Source organism: Dromaius novaehollandiae, chromosome 7, assembly GCF_036370855.1.
Source record: "Dromaius novaehollandiae isolate bDroNov1 chromosome 7, bDroNov1.hap1, whole genome shotgun sequence".
In the NCBI taxonomy this organism is placed as follows: Eukaryota; Metazoa; Chordata; class Aves; order Casuariiformes; family Dromaiidae; genus Dromaius; species Dromaius novaehollandiae.
In genome coordinates this window covers 12,694,400-12,715,197 of record NC_088104.1, presented here as the reverse complement: position 1 = coordinate 12,715,197, position 20,798 = coordinate 12,694,400, and the positions used below count along the sequence as shown (strand labels likewise).

The following is a 20,798-nucleotide window of genomic DNA, read 5'->3' as shown; positions in this document are numbered from 1 at the left end:
GCAATTCAAAATCTATTATATTTTGGCAACTTAAGAATTAATGTAAATTAACTTAAACAACTCAAGAATTAAAAATACTTCTAAAATCACTTTTATTATCCTGGGTGATCTTCAGAATATTCACAGCTGAAGCTGGAACTTTCAAAAGAGCCAACAAAATCTGCTACATGTCTCCCGTACTCTGCCATACTCAGTTCCGTATCGCAGCTTAACTGGGATGAAAACGCTGGGCTGAGATCCATCTCATACTGAATTTCTGCTCAGAGTTTTAACAAAAACAATGCTGAATGAACTCAGTTAAAATAAGGTAGTAAACATCATGTCCTACTTTTTATGCCGCTTGTGAACTAACAAAGAAACAGACATACACAGGCAGCAAATACTGTTATCACCCCCTTACCACCTCATCTTCTCTAGGCAGGGACAACGTTTGGTTTATTCACAAATGTTTATTCACAATGTCTTGCTATCAAAAAACATGGGCTAGAATTTGAAACCTGGGCACTTAATGTGATCAAGATAACATGCTACAAAATTGTGAATGGTTAAGTAGGAGGACAGTAGAGAAGACAGGGAGAAAATGACTATCCACTATTTCTCAGAAAACAAGAACTAGGAGCTACCTTATTAAATTACCAGGTAGCAGGCATAAAAGAAATGAAAGAAGTATTTTTAAATATAGCACATGCTTAAGTTAGGGTTCATAGACAAGGAATGTTTTGCAGGCCAAAGACATAAACAGGTTCAAAAGGACAAATTCATAGGCGGTAGTCTAGTAGTGGCCATTAACATAACAGTCTGGATGCCTTCAACCCCCCCGAATTCCAGAAGCGGGGACTCATTCCTTTTAGAGCCCTCTCTTTATATCCACTATCCTAAGCGGCCTAGTCAGAGGATGCCCTCTGGTCTAAAAGGCCATTTCTTATTTTCTGATGCTCAAATAGGTAACTTCATTGAAGTAGTTTGGCTTTTAAGATGCTGTTGCCTCCAACGGAGGCAGTGTCTGCTAAGTGCTTTTCAGTATCTGGCAACAGCTACTTATGTGCCTAGTGATAGCCATAACTAGGTTTGAATTATTTGGTTCACTGTTTACTTAAAACATTTCAAAGCAGTGAGCAGCAAATAAATGAAATACAATAAAGTGAGCCTTTTTTAACCTCCCTTTCAATAAGATTCTGCACATTTTGTACCTCCAAGTGCTGGCCTCTGTGTTTACAGAACTGCTTTTCTTTAAAGCTCTGGAAGACATAACAAGCGCTGCCATGCCTCCCTTGCTCTGAGCCTTGAAATCTGCTTGCTGGTAGCAAACTGCAAGCTGTGAATGTGCCCCAGTGAACACATCACCTGATCCCCCAGGAATGAGGAGCCATCTGAGACGGGAGCCCATTGTGGGGGTCTCATGTTATAGCTCAAGCAATACGTAATTCTGAAGACTCTGATTTCAAGTTTTAGAGTCGCTGGAGATAGCAACTGAAAGCAAATGATGTGCTATAGGCTGTTAAAACATCAAATGGCTTAATAAATATAAATAAATAATAGTTTAGCTGCCCGCACCAGTGTTTATTCCATTCATTTTGAGGAATATTTCATATGCACTGAATATGGAAGTTGTTGTCACCTTCTTTTCATAAACAGTTCTACTTTATAGTAATTTTCTCTCAAAGTATGCTTAGCTTTCACATGCTCTGTATTTATTGATTTTGTTGGAACCAGAAATACAATGACAGAGAGGTAGGTTATTCTTGCAGTAGTTAAAGCTGAGTCAAAAAAAAGAGCTGGATATCTCCCAAGAAAGCCTTTCTTCAAAGACTTATCGGCTCAACAGAACTAGTTATAGGTTTAGATTAGTACTTGTGAGGTGTTTATCCTTAACTGGACCACCATGGCATGAGATATATGTCTGTGTTGCTATGTCTTCTTTGTTGGCTTAGTCTTGTTTAAATGGGTGCTTTTAAAGAGCACCACTGTTCATTAAAGGGACCCATTAATTTTTGGGCCACCAACAGACTATCATGTACTCTAGCTGCTGTAGTAAGTGATAGCAAATATATTTCCAGCTCCTCTTCTCCCCGAGCTGTATGGGGAAAAGCAAAAAGCAGTATTTGTAAAGCATCTCTCCTCTTCATCACTGTATGATCGAGCCCTGAGCTGAAACTCTCACTTATTTCTGTAGTCACAGCTAGGTGGATGAAACTGCTTACATGATCAGGTGCCAGTTCATAAGGGCTGTTGAATCTGGCCTATCATCCGCTGGCAAACACCTCAGTTAATGGAAGTAATCCATTAGCTGCATAATCCCATGCAAACTAACACAGCTGTATGATTCAATAATAGGTAGATATTTTAATTTTCTTTCCTGCTGTACTTGACATCAGATTCTCTCCTTTTCTCTAAACTGAGAATGAAATAACTGTTGGGTATCCTCAGAGCTATAATGGCTTTTAGTACTTTTAATACCTAAAACAGTGACATGAATCTTATTACCTCCATGCCCCATTAAGCCTGATATGAACAACAAGGAACATCAGTGATGAGAAAAAAGCACCATTTGTCAAATGCCATCTTGGACTAAAGATACTACTACTATTTTTCAGAAATGTCACTGCAGACAAATGGGAGGAAAACCAAAATTCCTTAATCAAGCATGATTTACACTCAGCTATCACCTCTTGGCTGATGATGTATATTTGCTGCAATATCTCAGTTAACAGGCAAGGTGGCATTTTTTTCCTGACAGTATCATTCTCTGCCTTTTCACAATACATTCACAGAACGCATATCTATATACTCAGATATCTCCCTCTCTTGCTTCTCTCTGCCTATTATCAGCCACTCCTAGTTCATCAGAGAAGGGACCCCAATCACAACATTTTTCATTAGCAACTACAGTCAGTGATGTTCAATTCATCACTGTTAAAGGACAATATTTATATATAGACTAGGAGGTATAATAAAACACCATGCACTATATTTACACTCTTAAGTGAAATAAATGCAATATCCCTCTTATCCCTGGGAAGACTAAGGGCCATGCTTAGATGGTTTAAAAGAGACACATCTTGAGTATTTCCACTGCAGCTCAGCAAAGAACATGAACCCATCACCCCATTCAGCTGGGGTACTGCTTTTTATATGTAAATACAAGTTTTTTGTTTAATTTTTTATTTTCACCCACCAAGACATTGCATTCACTTATCTGAGGCTATGCAGACTGTCACTGGATTTCATCAAACCATGCAGACTGCAAAGGGCTGCTAGAAGGTCTGGCTGACACAAATAGCCTGGAGCAGAAATGAAAGGCAAGGACAGTGTGGAACAGCATGAGTGCAAAAACATGCCTCTGTGTCCATGAACCTGACTTCTTTGGCTAATGGAGTACACTCCACTGTTCATAGACCTTCCTTAAATAATTTCAGCATCTTTTTGAAAAGCAACTTTTGTTCAAAAGCCGATGGAGACAGTTAGTGAAAGAAATCTAATAAGATTAACCAAAGTTGACAAGGTCAAATGATTGTTTTCATTAGAATATCTCAGCCTCTTGGAAATGTTAGTTCAAGTCTGCTTCTGCTGCTTTTTCTTTCTTCTTTTTTTTTTTTTTTTTTAAGACAGTTTGTCTCTCTTTTGATATTTACATTGAAAGAAGCTGAAGCTAAAAACCAACCTGGAAGAAAAAGGACATAATATTCCCTCTTTAAATGAATCTGCCTCCTAGAAACGACATAATGTAAACATTACGAGGCTGGTATTTACATAACTTTATAGGCAGGTTAGCCTCTTAGAGAGCTCGTGTCTGGGGGGCTTTACACTAAAAGGGAAAGATCCCATACAGGCTGATAGCTGTGGAACATTTGGTTGTGCAGTTTGCCTTGCCCTGATGTTGAATTCATGGGAGCAGATATGTTCAGAAGCCTCCGTCTTTCTTTTTTGTTTCCCTTTTTTGGAATTTTACTAAAAATAGGCACAGGCCTCCCCTGAAATGACTCTCCGCACAGCTTGCTTTCATAAAGCATGAAGTAAAAATCTGTTAGAGTCTGAAAAAACATCAGCACTCCAGATAGCATTTCCAGCCAGTTCATCATTCCTACCATCTTCCTTGAAACACAAGCCTAAAGTTAGGAGCTTGTCATCTGTAGTATCGTGATGGATTTCAGCACCTGGTAAACAAACACAACGAATCCCCAACTCCATCATACATGGGGAGCAAGGTATTTACCGGAGTGTCTGCTTCTGATATAGTTTCATTTTAGCTCAGGGCAGGAGAAGGGCTAATGTCATACTCTGATACTCTAGCCACACTGCAAAACATTTTCCCATCATGCAAAACTTTTCAAGATACTATCTTCTAAGAGGAACTAAATCAAGATTTTCAGCGTTTCCTTTATGAGAAACTGAAAAAGAAGTCATATCCATAACATGGTAGATACCATAGTAACAAGAACACTCATACAGGAGGTGGAAAACCCAGGTTCAAGTCTCTGCTTACTTCACGTTATGGACCTGAACCTGTGTCTTCTCCATCTCACCTGAGTACCTCAGACCTGTGGGATATGACATTGTGAGTAATCTGTCTCCCTCATATAAATGCATCACAACGTAACCTCTGTCCAACCCTGGGAATATCAGGTTCTGATATCAAAGTTGTCTGTAAAGCTTCATTACTCACTGCTGATGCTAGAAAGCATGGGTTGACTGAGACCTAGAACTATGAAAGAGAAAAAAATGCTTGGCCTCACAGTTAAGGCTGTGACTAACTCAGTTCTATCCTTGCCTCTATCACAGACTCCCTTTGCAGCACCCAATCTTTTCACAGGTATCACTCAGCACAGACAAGCTGAAACAAAAGAAAGATGATGGGCAACATTATAGTAAAAGATGACACATCATCCCTTACCAAGTTAATCCTACATTCAGAAATCTATGCTAATGGCTATACAGAAAATGACAGTGACAATGTACCAGCACCAATAGCCTGAGACTTCATCACGGTTTGAAAGTTTAAATAGTTCTACTCCATTGCTTCTCAAGGAGCAAATTCCTCATAACCTTTCCAAGTAACTGTTTTTATCTAAATACAATAAAATAGAAAAGAACTCTGACTTAAATTTGATAAGATGTGGAAATTAGACAACTAAATGCCATATACGTCAGTTATTTGAGTTTGTGCATTTCAGCTCAATTTTAATAGCTTTTATTTGTTCACTAAAAACAACTAACAGTTTGTTGCAACATCTCATATTTAGCTTCTAAAGCATGCAGAGATTGCCCTCTAATTGAAAAAAATCCAGCTTCCTCCTCTTCCTCCTCCAGCAAAAGTCACTCTTGCATTCCAATCAAGAGAGAGCTAGCAAACATCAACACACTCTCAACTTCAATAATGCAAAATAGTACACTGAAAGTAACTCAGTTTTTTAAAAGAGCTCATTTCAATGAAGAAACAATTCCATACCAGTTTGGCAGTGCAGTGCTTGAGCAATTTCTGCAATTAAAGCAAATCTGAGAAGCACAGAAGAGATCCAGTATCAAATAGAAACGCAGACTCTTAGAGCTTATGAACAACTCAAGCTGTATGACTTCCATGACAAGCTCTCGCGGGAGCAATACAGCAATGTTAGCTTCTTAAATATAGATTTGATTCTTGTATTTCTCATGTCCTGCAAGGACATCCAGAATTAGACACTAAGATGCTGTGCTCATGCATCTAGGAACAGCAGCCTAAATTAGGTTACTAGCCTGCTACCCAGTCTATTAAGCAGGAAAGAAAGGGTTGACTGTCAGTTTGGTTAGACGTTCAGCAACTTCAAGTGATTTCAGTGGAAAAAGCTAGGTGTTCAGTGCTTTTGCACATTATCTAAGCACATGGCTGTAGGCTCCCATTTTATAAAAAAGAAACTTTAGTCAATGTTTCTATTACAGCCAGAGATCAGCAATTTCTAATCAACGACTTAACTGGGAATTAATGGTGCATGGCACCCCTTCAGTTCAAGGCATCTTGCAAAAACTATGCTCATCTTTTTCTGCATGGGACAGTCAATAAACATCTCTCTTTTCTTCTGTCAACATACAGCTATGTAGGATGGATTGTATGAAAAACACATGGAAAATATTGTTCTGTGCCAATGTTAACTCAGAAAGCATCAGTATGGTGTAAGCTGTAAAGTAACCTGGCAGAGATTCAAAATGCATACCTGGCATTAGCTAAATGGTGCTGCACTGAGCCCCAAGGAGAAGTGATTTACACAACAGATCAGTGTTTCTTCATTGCTTTATATATACATACAGTGACTGGATTCTCTTTTCATCTATGGAGGCAACCAACTTCAGAGTCACCAAGTTAAATCTTACACTACCTTTTTACTTCAGCTAGTTCATTTGTTAGGCTCTGTGCCACAGTTATTCACCCTCAGACTCCAATCCTGAGGTGTGCAGTCATCGCTTCTAACTATTCAGTTTCAGAAAAATCATACCTACATCTTAAAAACAGCTCAGAGTAAGTTTATTTACATACACTAAAAAAGGAAGTTTCAGCTTCACTTAAGAAAAAAACAGCATTTTTTTTTTCTCTTTGAGAAAGTTTGGTCAATGATTTCCCTGGCAATGAAACCGGTATTGTTCCAACACATTAAGTGGAGATCTGGATACTTTGCACCCACTGTACAGAAAACAGATCAGTTTTTCTTGCAGTATTCAAGGAGTGGAGTGGCATGGATCTTCTGGGAAAGCGACAGGAATGAGAGAACTGTTTTGAACAGCCTCGTTGACCCTTAAAAGCATCTCAAACTATCCCAGAGAGAAAAGAGGACAGTAGCAGCACAGTCACCAGATCACAGCTGCCCTCATTTCCTGGCAGTGGGTGCAGCTACACAGCACTGTGTTATTTCTGCAATTAAGAGAATATCTCTGACCTGATTAGTTACTTCTTCCCTTAGAAAGTAGCAAGTTTTATACTGAGGAGAAAAAAATCTGATGTGACAGGAAGATTTTGAAGCTTTTTACATTCATCAGTGCCATGTTTAATGTTATATTGATAGTTCCTAGAATGGAAAACCACAAAAATGTGAAGTGTTTAATGATTTGATTACATATTATTTAAGTAAGTCACACACATCAAGTTTAGCTTTTTCCTGTGACACTTTCTTAAAATGGTGCCAGCAGACTTGGATTCTCTGACAAGACTGTTTATTGAAGAACAAATAACAGAACTGTGTGCTAATCACTTGGCCACTGACTATTTCTCCGTGGTAATTAAAATGCTTTGACCTCCTCCCCACCATATGAATATGAATATATATGGAGTCCTGTTTGACACATTTACACTTAGGACATGCTGCTGCAAAGATGCTGCTGCTCAGCATTATGGTCAAGTACCAACAATGTTGAGAAGCCAGATCTGGGAAGATAACACTTCCACCTTCCAGAGGATTTGATCTGGACAGTGTCAGTGGAGACATTTTATTAACAACTGTCAGCAAGAGAATGCATCGTTACTTAGCCAAAAATGTGTTTGACATGAAATCAAACAGATTTTATATAGTAGTAGATAGAAAAGATTTATATCAGCAAGATATCGAATACTGTTAAATAATGTATTTTGGGCTCTTTTACTTTGGTGTGTGGAGGGAGTTATTTTCTTTGAAATAACTTTATTTTTATCTGAGCAGAAGAACTTAATTAAACCCTGTGCTAGATCATCCTCCAATGTATGAGGTTTAATTGCCAGGTATTAATTTATGGGTATGAGAACAGTGGGTTTAATAAGCATATCGCTGAAATGAGGGAATCCAGGATATCCTGTTAGGTTTTTACACCACTGATTATGACAGGTGATAGTTGCCACTTCTTAATATTTACTGAAAGTAGGGCTGTGAATTAGCCCTATGAAAAGCAGTGGGCATTTCTTTCCAAACACTTCGATTCAATGCTTAGCTTTAGGAGGTTTAACTTCTAACACATTAAAGCCAATTCTTTGCTAAGAAGCAATGAGTGGGATACAGTTTCTTCCTACTATAGTAAAGTTATGTTGCACTGCTCAGCCCTGGTGAAGTTTAAGAAATAGCCTCTAACTGTGGTAAGATGCCTTTTGCCCCTCTAAATCTCGAAAACTTCTTCAAACCTTTGAAAAAGAAATCTGGCTTTGGGAAAACTGATCTGTTTCATGCAAATTTGGGGGATGTCAGTTAAAAAGATGTATTGTGTTTCAGGGCATGGTATGTAGAGTAAGCTAATCACAGACTGAGAATCAAAAAAGTTGGCTTCTAGACCTGAAATGAATGTGCCTGATCTTGGGCAAACTGCTCAGGGTACGTTTTACTGTTATTTTGATCCTCAGCTTAAGACACATGAAAGGGACAAAATCTTAGGAAGTACTGAGTAGTAGAAGATTTTTTCATAAAAGAGAATATGTATTTATATACCACGAAATCATCATTTACTCTCAAAAATCTCAAGCTGCACTTTCATTTTTCTGCAATCTGTTGGGCAAAACACATTTAAAGCACTCAAGATTTTGCAAATAGTCATGGTAATTTAACTACCCAATTCCTTTTAAATTTAAGTTGAATTCCTTTTAAATTTAAGTTGAATTCCTTTTAAATTTAAGTTGAATGAACTTCTAATTTTAATGGATATTGGATGTCCAAATCCCTTTATATCAGATGCTTTCAAAGGTCTGTATAAAGATGATCAAGTGCTAAGAATTTTTAATTCAGTACTTCTGCTGCAAGGTTATGCCAAACTCAGAGACCCTTGTATTATTCACTGATTGTTCTGGCATAGCGTGGAGTATACGGTATGATAAATAATGAAAGGTTCCAATTTTCCACTGCCTCCTCTAATCTTTTATATCTGTGCAGAGGAAACATAACACTTCATTATTCTAATCCAGTAGCATTTTTTATCCACCTCGCAGAGATATTTAAGTCAGTAAAGAACAATCAATTCTGAAAGCTTTAAAAAAATGTCCTTCCACCTTCTTTCTCACAATTGATTTCTTTAGATGCAAAGCTGAATCTGTTTGTTTTTCTCACAAACATTATTGTTTATTCTATTTAGCATTACAGAGTTGCATTCTACAGAGTCATAATTACTACTAAATTCTTCTTACAGAATGTTAATTATGAGCAAAAAGAAATACATGCTAATTTTCCTAATTTGCTAGCATGGGAGCAGTCTCTCTGCATGTAAACACAGTGTGCTTGAAAAGGAGCTATTCAGAGATACTGCTAAACACTCCATGCTACAAAGCTGCTTTCATAGATATTTTTCTCAGAATAACTTCTTATTCTAAGTGAGAGTCTAGTATCATTTCAAAAGAGCTCATGCTGAGAAAATTTAACTTACTAGTGGATTTCAGTAGCTTGCAAAAGCAAAACTTCAAATAATAGAATAAAATTGTCAGAACAACCAGTCAAATGACCTGGGGCAGCAACTTTTCTCACAGTGAGACAAATTCCGTGGATTAACATACCAACATTCATTGGACTTCTTTGCTTCCAGGCACTAAAAGTTAATTACTTTTCATCAGATTTCCTGAAGGTTCCTATTAGGGCAAAAATCTTGGGATCACTTATAATTTATCTGAAGGGAAAAAAGTTTGGCATAGCTGCTAACCATGAAAGTTGGCTTGCACTTTCTTCCAGAGAATGAACAATATGGAAATTTTTTCTGAGAAGGGGTACTTCTAAAGATGACAGAGAATATATAGCTTCTATACCCCTTATAGCACATACTGTTGTAGCTTAACAGAATTGAATCCTATCAGGCCAGGAAGAGTAAATAAAAAGCCCCTGACAAGTTTGTGATGGAAAGAACTGTAGCCCACATTTAATGGCATGTTGTTTCTGTATTCACAAACTAGTGGCATTTCATGCTCCTTTCCAAGCTCAGCCATGCTCAGCATTAAATATCAATGCTGTTCATCATTTTATAGATTTGTCATGTCTTTCTTCAGTTACCTCTTTTCAAACCAAAGATTCCTAGTCTATTTAATCTCTACTGTGTAATTTCTTTAGTTCTCCAGTATCTATTCAGAGGAGCTGGGGTGGAAGGGTCAGACCTGCATTCACTATTAAAAATTCAGAATTTATGCAGTGGGATTCTTAGGTTTGTTTTGTTCTCTAGTTCTTCCTTATAATTTCTTATACTCTACCTGCCATTACGAGTGCTGCCAAGTCGATGTGGCAGCAAAGACTGGAAGAGATCAGAGTACAAACTTAACTCCTTACTGGATTGGGGAATCTTACCTCACAGTCATTTTTATTCACCTCCTTTTGGAGAGAAATGATACAGTAAAGATGGACAAATACTTGACTTGTTAAGGCTGTTCTCTTTCAGATAAGGAACTTCAAATTCTCTACATCTGAAAGGGATTTCAGATTATTTCGAAGCTGTGAGGAGTACTGGATCAGTTTCGTACATTTTGCCACTGACAAGCCTACAAACATAACACCCCTTTCAGGCAGATAAATACCTACAGACCTCCCAAGACTGAGGCTGAGATGTTAAAATCTGCCTGTGGAATCTCTGTGGACAAATCCTTTTAAAATTAAATATGTACTCCTCCAAAGTTTTTCAAAAGCTCTTCCAAAGCCCAGCTCCCTAATGCTCTGTCTGGTTACTTTGATGATATTTTCAGGGCAACATTAAAGATATTTTACAGGTATTTTGAAAAAAGACCTTATGAGAAGCTTAAGAACTTTAAACACTGATGTAATATGTCATAAAGCAAACTTAAGAAAACCAGCCATCATTGTTTCAACTTTCTTTTCCCACTCATTTCTGAAGCCAGAGTTGCTAGCTTCTGTTTTACTGCTCATATCCAGTTTCTACTAAAAGCAACAGCAAGACAAGCAGTGATTTCAGTAGGATGTGGATCAGCATCTCCACATATTTAGACTTAATTCTCACTAACACATCCTCCTGGAAATGCTGCAACTGATAACATGGCTGGGAGGCTGAGTGGAAATGTGTGTGTTTGTGTGCACAGAAAACACCATTCAAAACACTAGCCTGTGGTGCTTTAAATGGCTTTAAAACTTTATTTTCTATTGATGCTCAAGAACAAATGCTTGTTCTTCTCAATTCCTATTATTTACAGCTTTTGAAGCACAGGTGCAGAGGTGGAGCATGTCGGTGTGACCCTTCCCACACTCCCAAATGACTGCCGGGAGGGAAAATTTCTAATGCTCAGCCAGCAACTCAGGAATACCTGCAGCCCAAGTCAAATGTCATCTTTAAATCAAAAAGATTTAAAATCTTCTCAAAATGGAGAGGAGGCAACATTTCCAAAACATTCAGAAATATAGGATATCATGACAGAACAGCCTAGGAGCACATACTCATAACAGCTCTACAGAAGTCTACAAATCCAGAAACACAGGTATTACCTGTGATCATTAATAAATACAAAACTGCACTGAGTCCATCTAAAAAAAGCTGAAATTATTCCATGCTGGAGAATCAGATAGTAGCTTGTTTCTAATTATTCTGAAACAGTTGGAGAACATATTTCATGTTTCTATTAGAACTATGTCTTTACTCCTTTTTTAGGAACTCACATGGTAGACAACTTAGGTAGACAACTTTCAAGCTCCAGTGTTACATTTCAAAGAGACATTTGTACCCCGTGGACAGTCTGTTTCTAAAGTAGTAGCAGTGCTGCGAATTTCTAGGTAGTAATGTTATTATACTGATTTTACCATTTAAAGTTTTCTCTTAATCAAATGCATGTATGCACAGTAGCATTGCATTTTATGGCTGATTTGTTATTTTAAGTAGCATTAAAAGCAAGCAATGTATTTAGGGTTGAAATAAAGAATGTAAAACTCATAAAACCACTTCCCACGTTCACCGAAAAAGAACAGGATGGATTATGTTACAGGAGACAATTCAGTCAAGATACCTTGCCTATCAATGGTAGGACAGTCTGTTGTCTGCACAGGACACAGCATGATTTGAAACAAATGACTCAAGAATTTCTGCACTCTTTTGGGGAGGCAGCTGAAAACAAATACGTGCCATAAGTTTATTGCATCATTATGGGAAACTGAGAACCGAGTGGGCTAGGTCTGAACTCACAGTTTCACCTCTCACTTCCATTCCCTACAAGGCAAAAACTCTTATTTCGCATGACCTATGTGCAAGGGTTAAAGAAACAGCACAAGCTCCTGATACTATGCCTACAAACAGAAGGGAATGACCACAGAATCCCAAAGCACTCTTTTGTTTCCAGTGAAAAGGAAGGAATTAAAATCACTGTCACTTACTCTCTGTTGACAGCACAGGGGGAAGTGTGCTCTTAGGCTTCTTGGTTTTCTTCTCAGTAGGCTTTGAGGTCTTTGTGGCATCTGCAATCAAAACAAAAATTACAATAAAATATACATTAATTTAAAAATTAAGAATGAAAGTACGGTCTGTTAACATCAATTTGTTCTGGATCTTTCTGCAAAGTTAGAGGAACTTGTTGGCTGTTGGGGTTTTAAACAAGAACTTCTGCACAGAATTGCTGGATAACATCATATTCCAAAAGGAAGAGGGAACAGAGAGAAGAAAGCACTCTACAGAAGCAGCTGCACTGAAAACCTGAGAAAGCAGACAGAAAGGAGACACTACCAAGGCTGAGGGGCCTATTTAACTGAAGAGAACAAAATACAATGTGCACAAAGCTGCTTCAGACAGGACATGGGAAGAGGGAAGCAAAGGCATCTTTGAAACATCGTTTCATCCAAAATCATCTCTTGCTATGTCATTTTCTAGTCTATTGTCTCTGTGATCTGTATAGATGAACACTCTTTGAAAAGCAGTTATTTCCTCTGTATGTTTAAATCTTTCCAAGAAGATACTATGCAATGGTTCAGTTCCTAAAGAGAACAGCAAAAGTGGCACCATAGGACTCAAGTTTGATGCATTTCAGCATTCTCAAGATTATACAGCTCATATCCAGCAGTACTCAGCATTGACACCCAAGAGTCAATACAGGCTCTCTTCCACATGTACCCAAATAATATAGACACATATAGCTAGGAGATACATCCTTTTTTCAGCCAGGTCACCCAGGCAGAGCATGTCATGTAATGCAAATTCTAACAAGCGCCATTTGTCAGGTTGTTTGGTCCCAACATTCCTCTTTGGAAGAAAGATCCCAATTCTGGATTCTGATCCCAGCTTTTATCAGCTTGTAGTTTTCAAATACTAAGCTTTCAGAGGACATATACGGGAGATAACTGCTTGAAATTTAGTTACTGGAAAAAAAGATAGCATAAATGTTATGGAACCAGCTGTTTCAGTCAACTACCTGTAGGTGCCAGAGCATGAAAGTTTGTCTTTCTAAATTTCCTGTAAAATTAAGAGAGGAAAACAGAAATTTCTAGCAAGCAATTCAGAGCAGTAGCCTGCTAGGCCTAAGTTCAGACTCTTAGATTCTACAGATTTGTCCCTGAGCTAATGAACCATCAAGTCAAATGTTCCTCTGAGCCCATTTTAGTCCATGTGGCCAAAAGGAACATAATGAAATTTAAGGTTATTTTTTGAGTCTAAAAATCAGCCTCTGGGATGCTGACTGCAGACTGAGTAGAAAGGAGCAATTTTTATTGTTGTTTTAGATCACAATTCTAATTTAAAACTAACAGCTGTCCTGTCTGCCAATCCTGGACATGGGATATCCAGCGGCATCCCTCCTAGTACCTGGAGTTTGCTCCAGGTGCCATTTCCTCAAAACCTCTTCTCTGTCATGCAAAGCAGCATGCCAGTAGGGAATGGAAAGGACAGATGAGTTGGCCAGTATTGAGGTAGGAATATGGTCACTCTGGTGTCCAATATTATGTGATCTGTTAGCTCCTAACACCATGGGTGTCACTACCAGTGTGAGGCAGACAGCTGATTGGACACCATCCCTGTCATCAAGCAATGACTATGTCATGAGCTGACAGCCTTCCATGATCAAGGCTTTGCAAACCAAAGTCTGCATCCAGTCTCCCAGATCACGCATTGCCAGCAAGAAATTTAGAGTGGGAAACAATAATGCTGAAGGAGACTTCATGAAAGAAGGCAACTACCTGGGGGTATTCAGAAGACAAAGAAAAGGAAACAATATGAAGATGACTGAAACATTTAAAAGATGATAGGATAGCTTTGGAGAACTACTGAGTGCTAAGCTCTTGATGATCAGCTCCTTTATCCTTCTGCTTCTGTGGTAGTGAAGGTCTTACATGATATCAGATTCTGCTTAAAGCCTCTAGATAGTCTTCTCTGAACTTCAGTGCTGGTAAAACTTCATTATTACTTCAAATTACCACCCAAGATTTATATTATGGTAGGTATTGCATATGTTTTTTAGTTTTGTGTTCTTTTAGTTGCAATGCAAAGTAGAGTATTCAAGAATGAGCTGTTCACCTAAAGGTGAGCTGATCAGAATCACATTTAGTTACTTGGGCTTAAATTCCATGGCAATTTTAAAAGTTTGTGCTCTCAGCCCCATGATAAAATATTTGCCCAAGACCAAGACTATCTGGCGTGTGAGTACAGTATCATCAGCATCACTGAAGCTGAGAACCGGTACTGTGCTTAGCAAATTACTCATACCAGACTTCTAGGACAGTGGTATACAAGGGTGGTATCATTACAGAAATACAGTGGACAGCAGGAGCTTGGATTACACCACAAAGCAGTGAGAGCACTTGGTGCTCCACTATTTCTCTGCTCATGCTTCTTTATGGTGGACACTGAACTACCATACTGATAGAAAACATGCAGAAGTGAAGCAGGCAGAGTTCTTTTTTGTATGTAGTTCATAAAGGCTGCTGTTGTGAAAGAAAGGGGGGAAAGAAGGAAGTTCTATGGAAGGGTTTTCCCATTTGCAGCAAAGCACTTACCTTCCACCAGCACTCTACAAGCGCATTCAGCTTTTCCTGCTGCATTCTCAGCTATGCATTTGTACTCGCCTTCATCTTCAGGCATGGCCTTCTCAATGGTAAGTGAACACAGTGTCCCTAATACAAAGAACAGAGAGGTCAAACGGGCATCATGTTTGGCAGTTCACAAAAAGCTTAGTGTTACTAAGGAACAGAATGCATGAAATGATCCAATCTTTTACTACAGTTGATGTTCACAGCTAGAAAAAGATGTCTTGACCTTAAAAATTCAACATCAGAATTCACTATAGAGATTAGAACCTTATTAAGACTGAAATAAAATAAAAATACATGGGTACATAATTTAGATCCTCAGGTATTCCTCAGGATTCCTCAGGATTCTCAAAACTGGACCTGCAGTCCTCAAGTGATTAATAGATGAGGATACAGAAGACCCAGAGCAGAATCTCTGCTGCTATTCTTTGCCTTACAGCAGTGATAAGTAGTCCTCACTGAGATGGTCTTTTCCCAAAAGTGCTAGTAGTGTAGGACTGCAAATAAGAGGACTTCTATAAAGTGTCTATCTGCAATATTTTGGTTCAGCCTTGTCTCTAGCACCCCCATCAGCATCCACGTGTGAAAGTAGAACTGTAGCTTAGTGCCTGAGTTTAAAAATGGCACTGAGGGCCGTCATCTTTTTGCTAGAACTGATAAAAGACCAAATGTCTGATCTTGTAAAACATCTGTAACAAAGCCCAATATATCAATGGTAATCAATCTGTCACTGCAACAAACCCATTTAATTTCAAATAAAAAGACAAAATTTGGTTTCAATGGGTTTGCAGAAACAGGATGCGACATAAGCTCTGTAGTTACCAAGGGAAGCTTGGTATGACCCAAGGGAAATACATTTCCTCTTAAAAAATAAAACTCTGTCAGCCGAAACAGAAGCTGTTCCCACTAGTTGGGGGAAGAGGAAGGAGAACTGTGGTTTAGCTAATTCCTTACACTCTCACTTGCATTGCCTGGAACAACAAAGTACTTCACTCCCTGGAGAGAACCCACTTAAAAAAAATGACACTCCAAACCTTCCCCTTCCAAATATCCTTGCAGGGAGGGTGAAGTGTGGGCTTGCTTTCTCCTTCCTCATGGAAAGCTTGACCTGTCTTCTAACCAATCTTTCTTAGACATTTTCCCATGTCCTGGGACATAAGGGGATTTCCCAGCATCTCTTGCTATTTTCCATGTTTCTCTCTCTAGGTTGACTGTAGGCTGACTTCTACCTGCCAGAGTGTTGGCCTGCAGGCTCCCCATCACATATCTCCTCTTGCGATGTGGGAGATGGCACAGACATAAGTGACACCGATCCTTGAAAAGCAACATGGGGAATTTACTGGCTTCCCTCAGAGACTGGACCTCCGTTCTGACACGGCAACTCTGCTTTTGGCATTCAGATTTTCCCTCACTGGATGTTATTATTCAAGGCAAATCTTTCAGAAAACATCCAAAGAATTCCCAACAGATTTGTTTTATCAGAAACACGCAAGGGTTAGAAGCAAATGAATTTCTTCCCTTTTTCTCCTTTTCAGCAAAATAAAGAAGCTCTAAATAATGCCATTTTTCCCCCCTGAGAAACTAAGTGAGAACTATTTCACTCACTCACATGGGCTGCGCTCAGCCAACTTACAGGGCGAAGAGAAAAGCCATGTGCCTTCCCTCAGGCAACTCATCCCTGTGAGTCAGCCTGACCTGCAGCCTCCTTCCAAACGAAGGAGAGACATTACAAAAGTGTTCTGGCAGGCATCTAGCAAATATAAACTCAGGCATCTCTGTTGTTTAAAGGGACATTTGGAGGGCACACCAATGATAACTTCCAGTCAAAGAATTTGTATGAATCTGTGTAACATAATTAGAAAAGATCACACATTAGAAGCTAAAAATGCTACTGCCAAAGAACATGAACTATGGAACAAAGTCACATACATATGAAGTAGATCTCTGGTCGCCTTGCTGATGGGACAGGGCCTGGCCTGTAAGGATAACTGGATCCTTAAGGGACTGGAACAAACCACCATTTGCTTTAGATTCTGCTGGTGGGTTACAGAGATCCCTCCTACCTTCTCAAAAGCCCTCCCTGACCTGAATGTTTATCAGCTTATTTAAGACTCGTCTGACATCGATTCATTCTTCACCACTCATAATGCTGTGCTGCTGCCCATATAGCACACTCTGGAAATATAAGTTAACACCTTACGAGAAACTTTTCCTTAAGCAGCATGAAAACTGAAAGAACCCTCCCTGACAACAGGTCAATCCCCACAATTAAATAAAACCTAGAAGCACATCCTAGCTTTTTCTCATGAAAATCCTCCAGTTGCCATGTGCATACAGCTCTCTGTCAGCAGTACTTTTATAATACAGCACTAGCCAGGCTGCGCAGCAGGGGCCTGACTGAAAATGCATTTGGGTTATTCCACTGGAAGTCAAGTTCTCATGAAATAATGTTAGTGTTGCTGAGAACACTCATTCCAAAACAATATTTATATGTGCTTAATTTGAATTAAGGTATTCGGTGAGCAGGAGCATGAATGAAACCTGATTTCTCAAGGGCCCCTTTGTCTCTTAACTTTCAGCTCCCTGCAGCAATAATCTGTATCCTTTCTCCTTTCACTTCTTCATGCTCCCTGGCAGCCACACTGGATCAGCACATCCAAAGCACATGTGGATTGCTGGGCTTCTTGCTACCATCAGAAGATGTAATGGTGGTATTCTGCCCTCAGTGGAGGACTAAAGAGGAAATGGAATAACTTGGGTCACTCATCTTTATTTAGTCACTAGTTTTCACATAGCTGTGGACTACTAGGTTTTATTTACTATAAAATTGGCCAAGGGTTCAAAAAAATATTAGCCAGGCTGGGACAGTGGGAATAAGGGGAGGCTGAGAAACAGCAAGGCTGTAGAAAACTCATTTCCTTAGGAAATCGGAAAAAAAAGACAGGCAAGACTTGATGAGATTTAATAAGGACAGGAAACTCCCCAAAAGGCCTATATTCTGTGATCTAGAGCTAGAGTTGATTCCCGGGGCTGGAAGGCCAAAAGTCTTCCAATGAAGTATTTGGTATTTCCTCTACGAAAGCCCTTCATGACCTGAAACAAGCTTATTTTCTCGTAACTCTAAGAAAGCTCAGACTGGTGACTCCAGTTGAGTATTCTGAATCCTGGCACTTCGCAAATCCCAGCCAACTAAAAACATTTCACAATGAATTTTGTCCCCCATCCTTCTATTTCTTTTTTATATATATATTTTTTTTAAGAACCAGCTCACTGACATAGTCTTTAAAACACTGTCCCGAAGTGCAGCACTAGAGTAAACAGGAACACTTGGATCCTCCACTTGGGCCGTGGAACTGGTGCAGCTCTAGAAAAGACCTTAACAGCCAGAGAAGCTGACAGTTTACTGGAGACACTAGTTTAGATACACACAAACTTTCCCTTGCATTATAAGCTATTAAAGGATTTTCTGCCTTACTCAAAAATAGTGCAAAACAGTTTAAAATATCTCTAGGCTTCTGCATTCTTTCCATGAAACTCTGCAGAAACTGAACTTCAGATATAAAACAAATACACAAACCAACAAAGAACAGCTCCTGGTCTAATTCCCTGTTCTGGCATCTTGCTGGCCAAACTCCCGACTCCCTGTTTCTGACGCAGATTGAAGTTTCTGATGTCTTTTGCATCTGTATCCCACGGCAAAAAGAAGTACTACGGCGTATTTAGGCAATATCAATAAATACTAGGCCAAGGGAAATTGTGCCTTCAAGTCATAACAAATTGGTTGAGGAGCTCTTTGGCCCACTGGTGTTAATTTTTAATAAATCACAGACCGTCTGGGAAGGTGCAGAAACGTGCTAATGTCACAGTCATGTTTAAAAATGGCAAGTGGGTTGACAGAGAAACTATTCACTGAATACAGTGACAATGATAACAAGCAATGCAGTGCTTGCACAGGAAGAAAAAAAATCAGATTTAATTATTGCTAATTGACAGGGCTTTAAGGAAGACAATGTAAGAAGCAAACCTGCTTTCATTCTCCATGGGATTACATGTTCAACTGGCAAATATACCTGCGTAAAGGTAATTCTCTTAGATTTACTGAAATATTTGGGTTATCTCATATTATTTTGCTTGAAACCAATGCTATATCAATAACATTCACATTAGGCAGAGTCACAGCTGCCAAAATAAAGATCACATGAAGAAGGTAACAAGAGGAAATCATCACTTGGTATGCTTCTAGTGGAGTTCCTCTGTGATCAAACTAGGACCAAATTTATTCAATATTTTAACCTATGGTGCAGAAGTACTCATAAATTAATGGTGATAAACTTACAGATGATCGAAAGGCTGTTGGAAAGGGAAAGCAGAGGAAGACAGAGAAAGAGAGAACACAGCAATTATCATAAATGATCTAATTTACTTGTTGAAGTAAGTCTTATTCACTCAAAGAAAATGGGGCTTAATATAGGGAAATGCCAAATTATACATCCAGGTAGAGGAAAGGACACACTGTCTTCAGACTGGACTAGTGTGTTATGTAAAAGAGTGACAACATCCAATATTTAAAGGTTTCACACAGAAGTAACAAACATGAGCTCCACTGTGACAAGGTGGAAAGAGGACTAATGATCTCCTGTAAGCATAGCAATAAGAGGGTGACCTCCATCTCACTGATGCTGATATTAAGGTATGGGTCTGCTGCCTGTCTTCTAAAAAGAATAAACCAACAAACAACAACTGAAGAGGCAGTATTAAAAAGACAAAAAAAAAAAAAAAAAAAAAAAAAAAAAAAAAAAGCCCTCCAGGGACTGAATAAAGTGCATTATGGAGAGGAATTTAATAAGAGCATGACTTGTCAAGTCTCTAAAAATAGAGAGGTAGAGAGGTGTCTTGATTACAGAACCAAAGTCATTATATCAAGTACAAATGGGCTTTTTAGCTTAGCAGAGAAAGGAAATCAGTGTGTGGAAGCAAAAACCAGAGAAATTCAAATCAGAAATAAGACATTTCTTCAGTTCTTGATTTAAAAACAAAACACTTAAGAGAATAATTAGCTAGTGCAATAAATTGCTAGGGATTATAGCAATTCTCTCTCTTTTGCTGTATTCAGTCTACACTACATGCCTTCCTGGAAGATAAGCTTCAGACACAAATGACAGTACAGAGGGAATTTTTATGGTATTTGATACACATGGGGTTGTGTCAGAGTTGTTGTTAAAATGATGTCCTTAGCCTTAAACTTTAGGAAAAAAGCTTCTCTTTAAGCGCTTCTTACACTGCAGCGTCCAGCTAAATTCAGCAGTACATGTAGATCCGTTAATTACACACCAAACTCTTGCTCAAAGGTAATTAAAAAAAATCAGAAAAGTCATGGCAGATCCTAGTCAGACTGACAGATAGAGACATGCACAACTGATAACAAGACTTGTGTTAAGTCACAAGAAAGTTGTTAAGGCATTACCGCTAACAAGATTACCAACTGTTTATGCTGCCAAGACACTTAGATGGAAAAAAAGAACTGTCTTACACAAAGTAACACAAACTCTGGGCATTTTCTAAGCTACACCATCACTTCTACCTAAGCCTACATTATATAGTATCTCCTCAATGTACACAGTCTCGCAGTACTAAAGCTAGCCAAAAAAAGTAGAGCAAGCTGACTTAGAAAATGGCAAGTTTGCCAGTCTGCACGTATATTCACTGTGCATCTCAATTCCTTTGCGCTCTTCAGTCCACTAAGCATGCCAGCATCCAGGTGCCTTTTACTGTCTTCTTCTAGAATAGCTTTTGTACCACGCAAAAATTTCCAGTCTGGTGCTAGCATCCAAGAGTGAGTCACGCAGCAGGACACCAGTGCAGGGCACTACTGTGCCAAGTACTGTAAAACATAAAACAAAA

General features: G+C 38.8%; 1 protein-coding gene across 6 annotated transcripts in view; it reads right to left on the bottom strand.

The window, feature by feature from the left end:
• Positions 1-20,798, bottom strand: part of MYLK (myosin light chain kinase) — a 228,691-nt gene that overhangs the window by 50,161 nt on the left and 157,732 nt on the right. For all 6 annotated transcript variants that reach the window (XM_064514692.1, XM_064514696.1, XM_026118420.2 and 3 more), the window contains 2 exons: positions 14,865-14,981; positions 12,261-12,341 (listed from right to left, as the gene is read on the bottom strand). In XM_064514692.1, the coding sequence (XP_064370762.1) occupies positions 12,261-12,341; positions 14,865-14,981 (198 nt within the window). The remainder of the gene's footprint in view (positions 1-12,260; positions 12,342-14,864; positions 14,982-20,798) is intronic.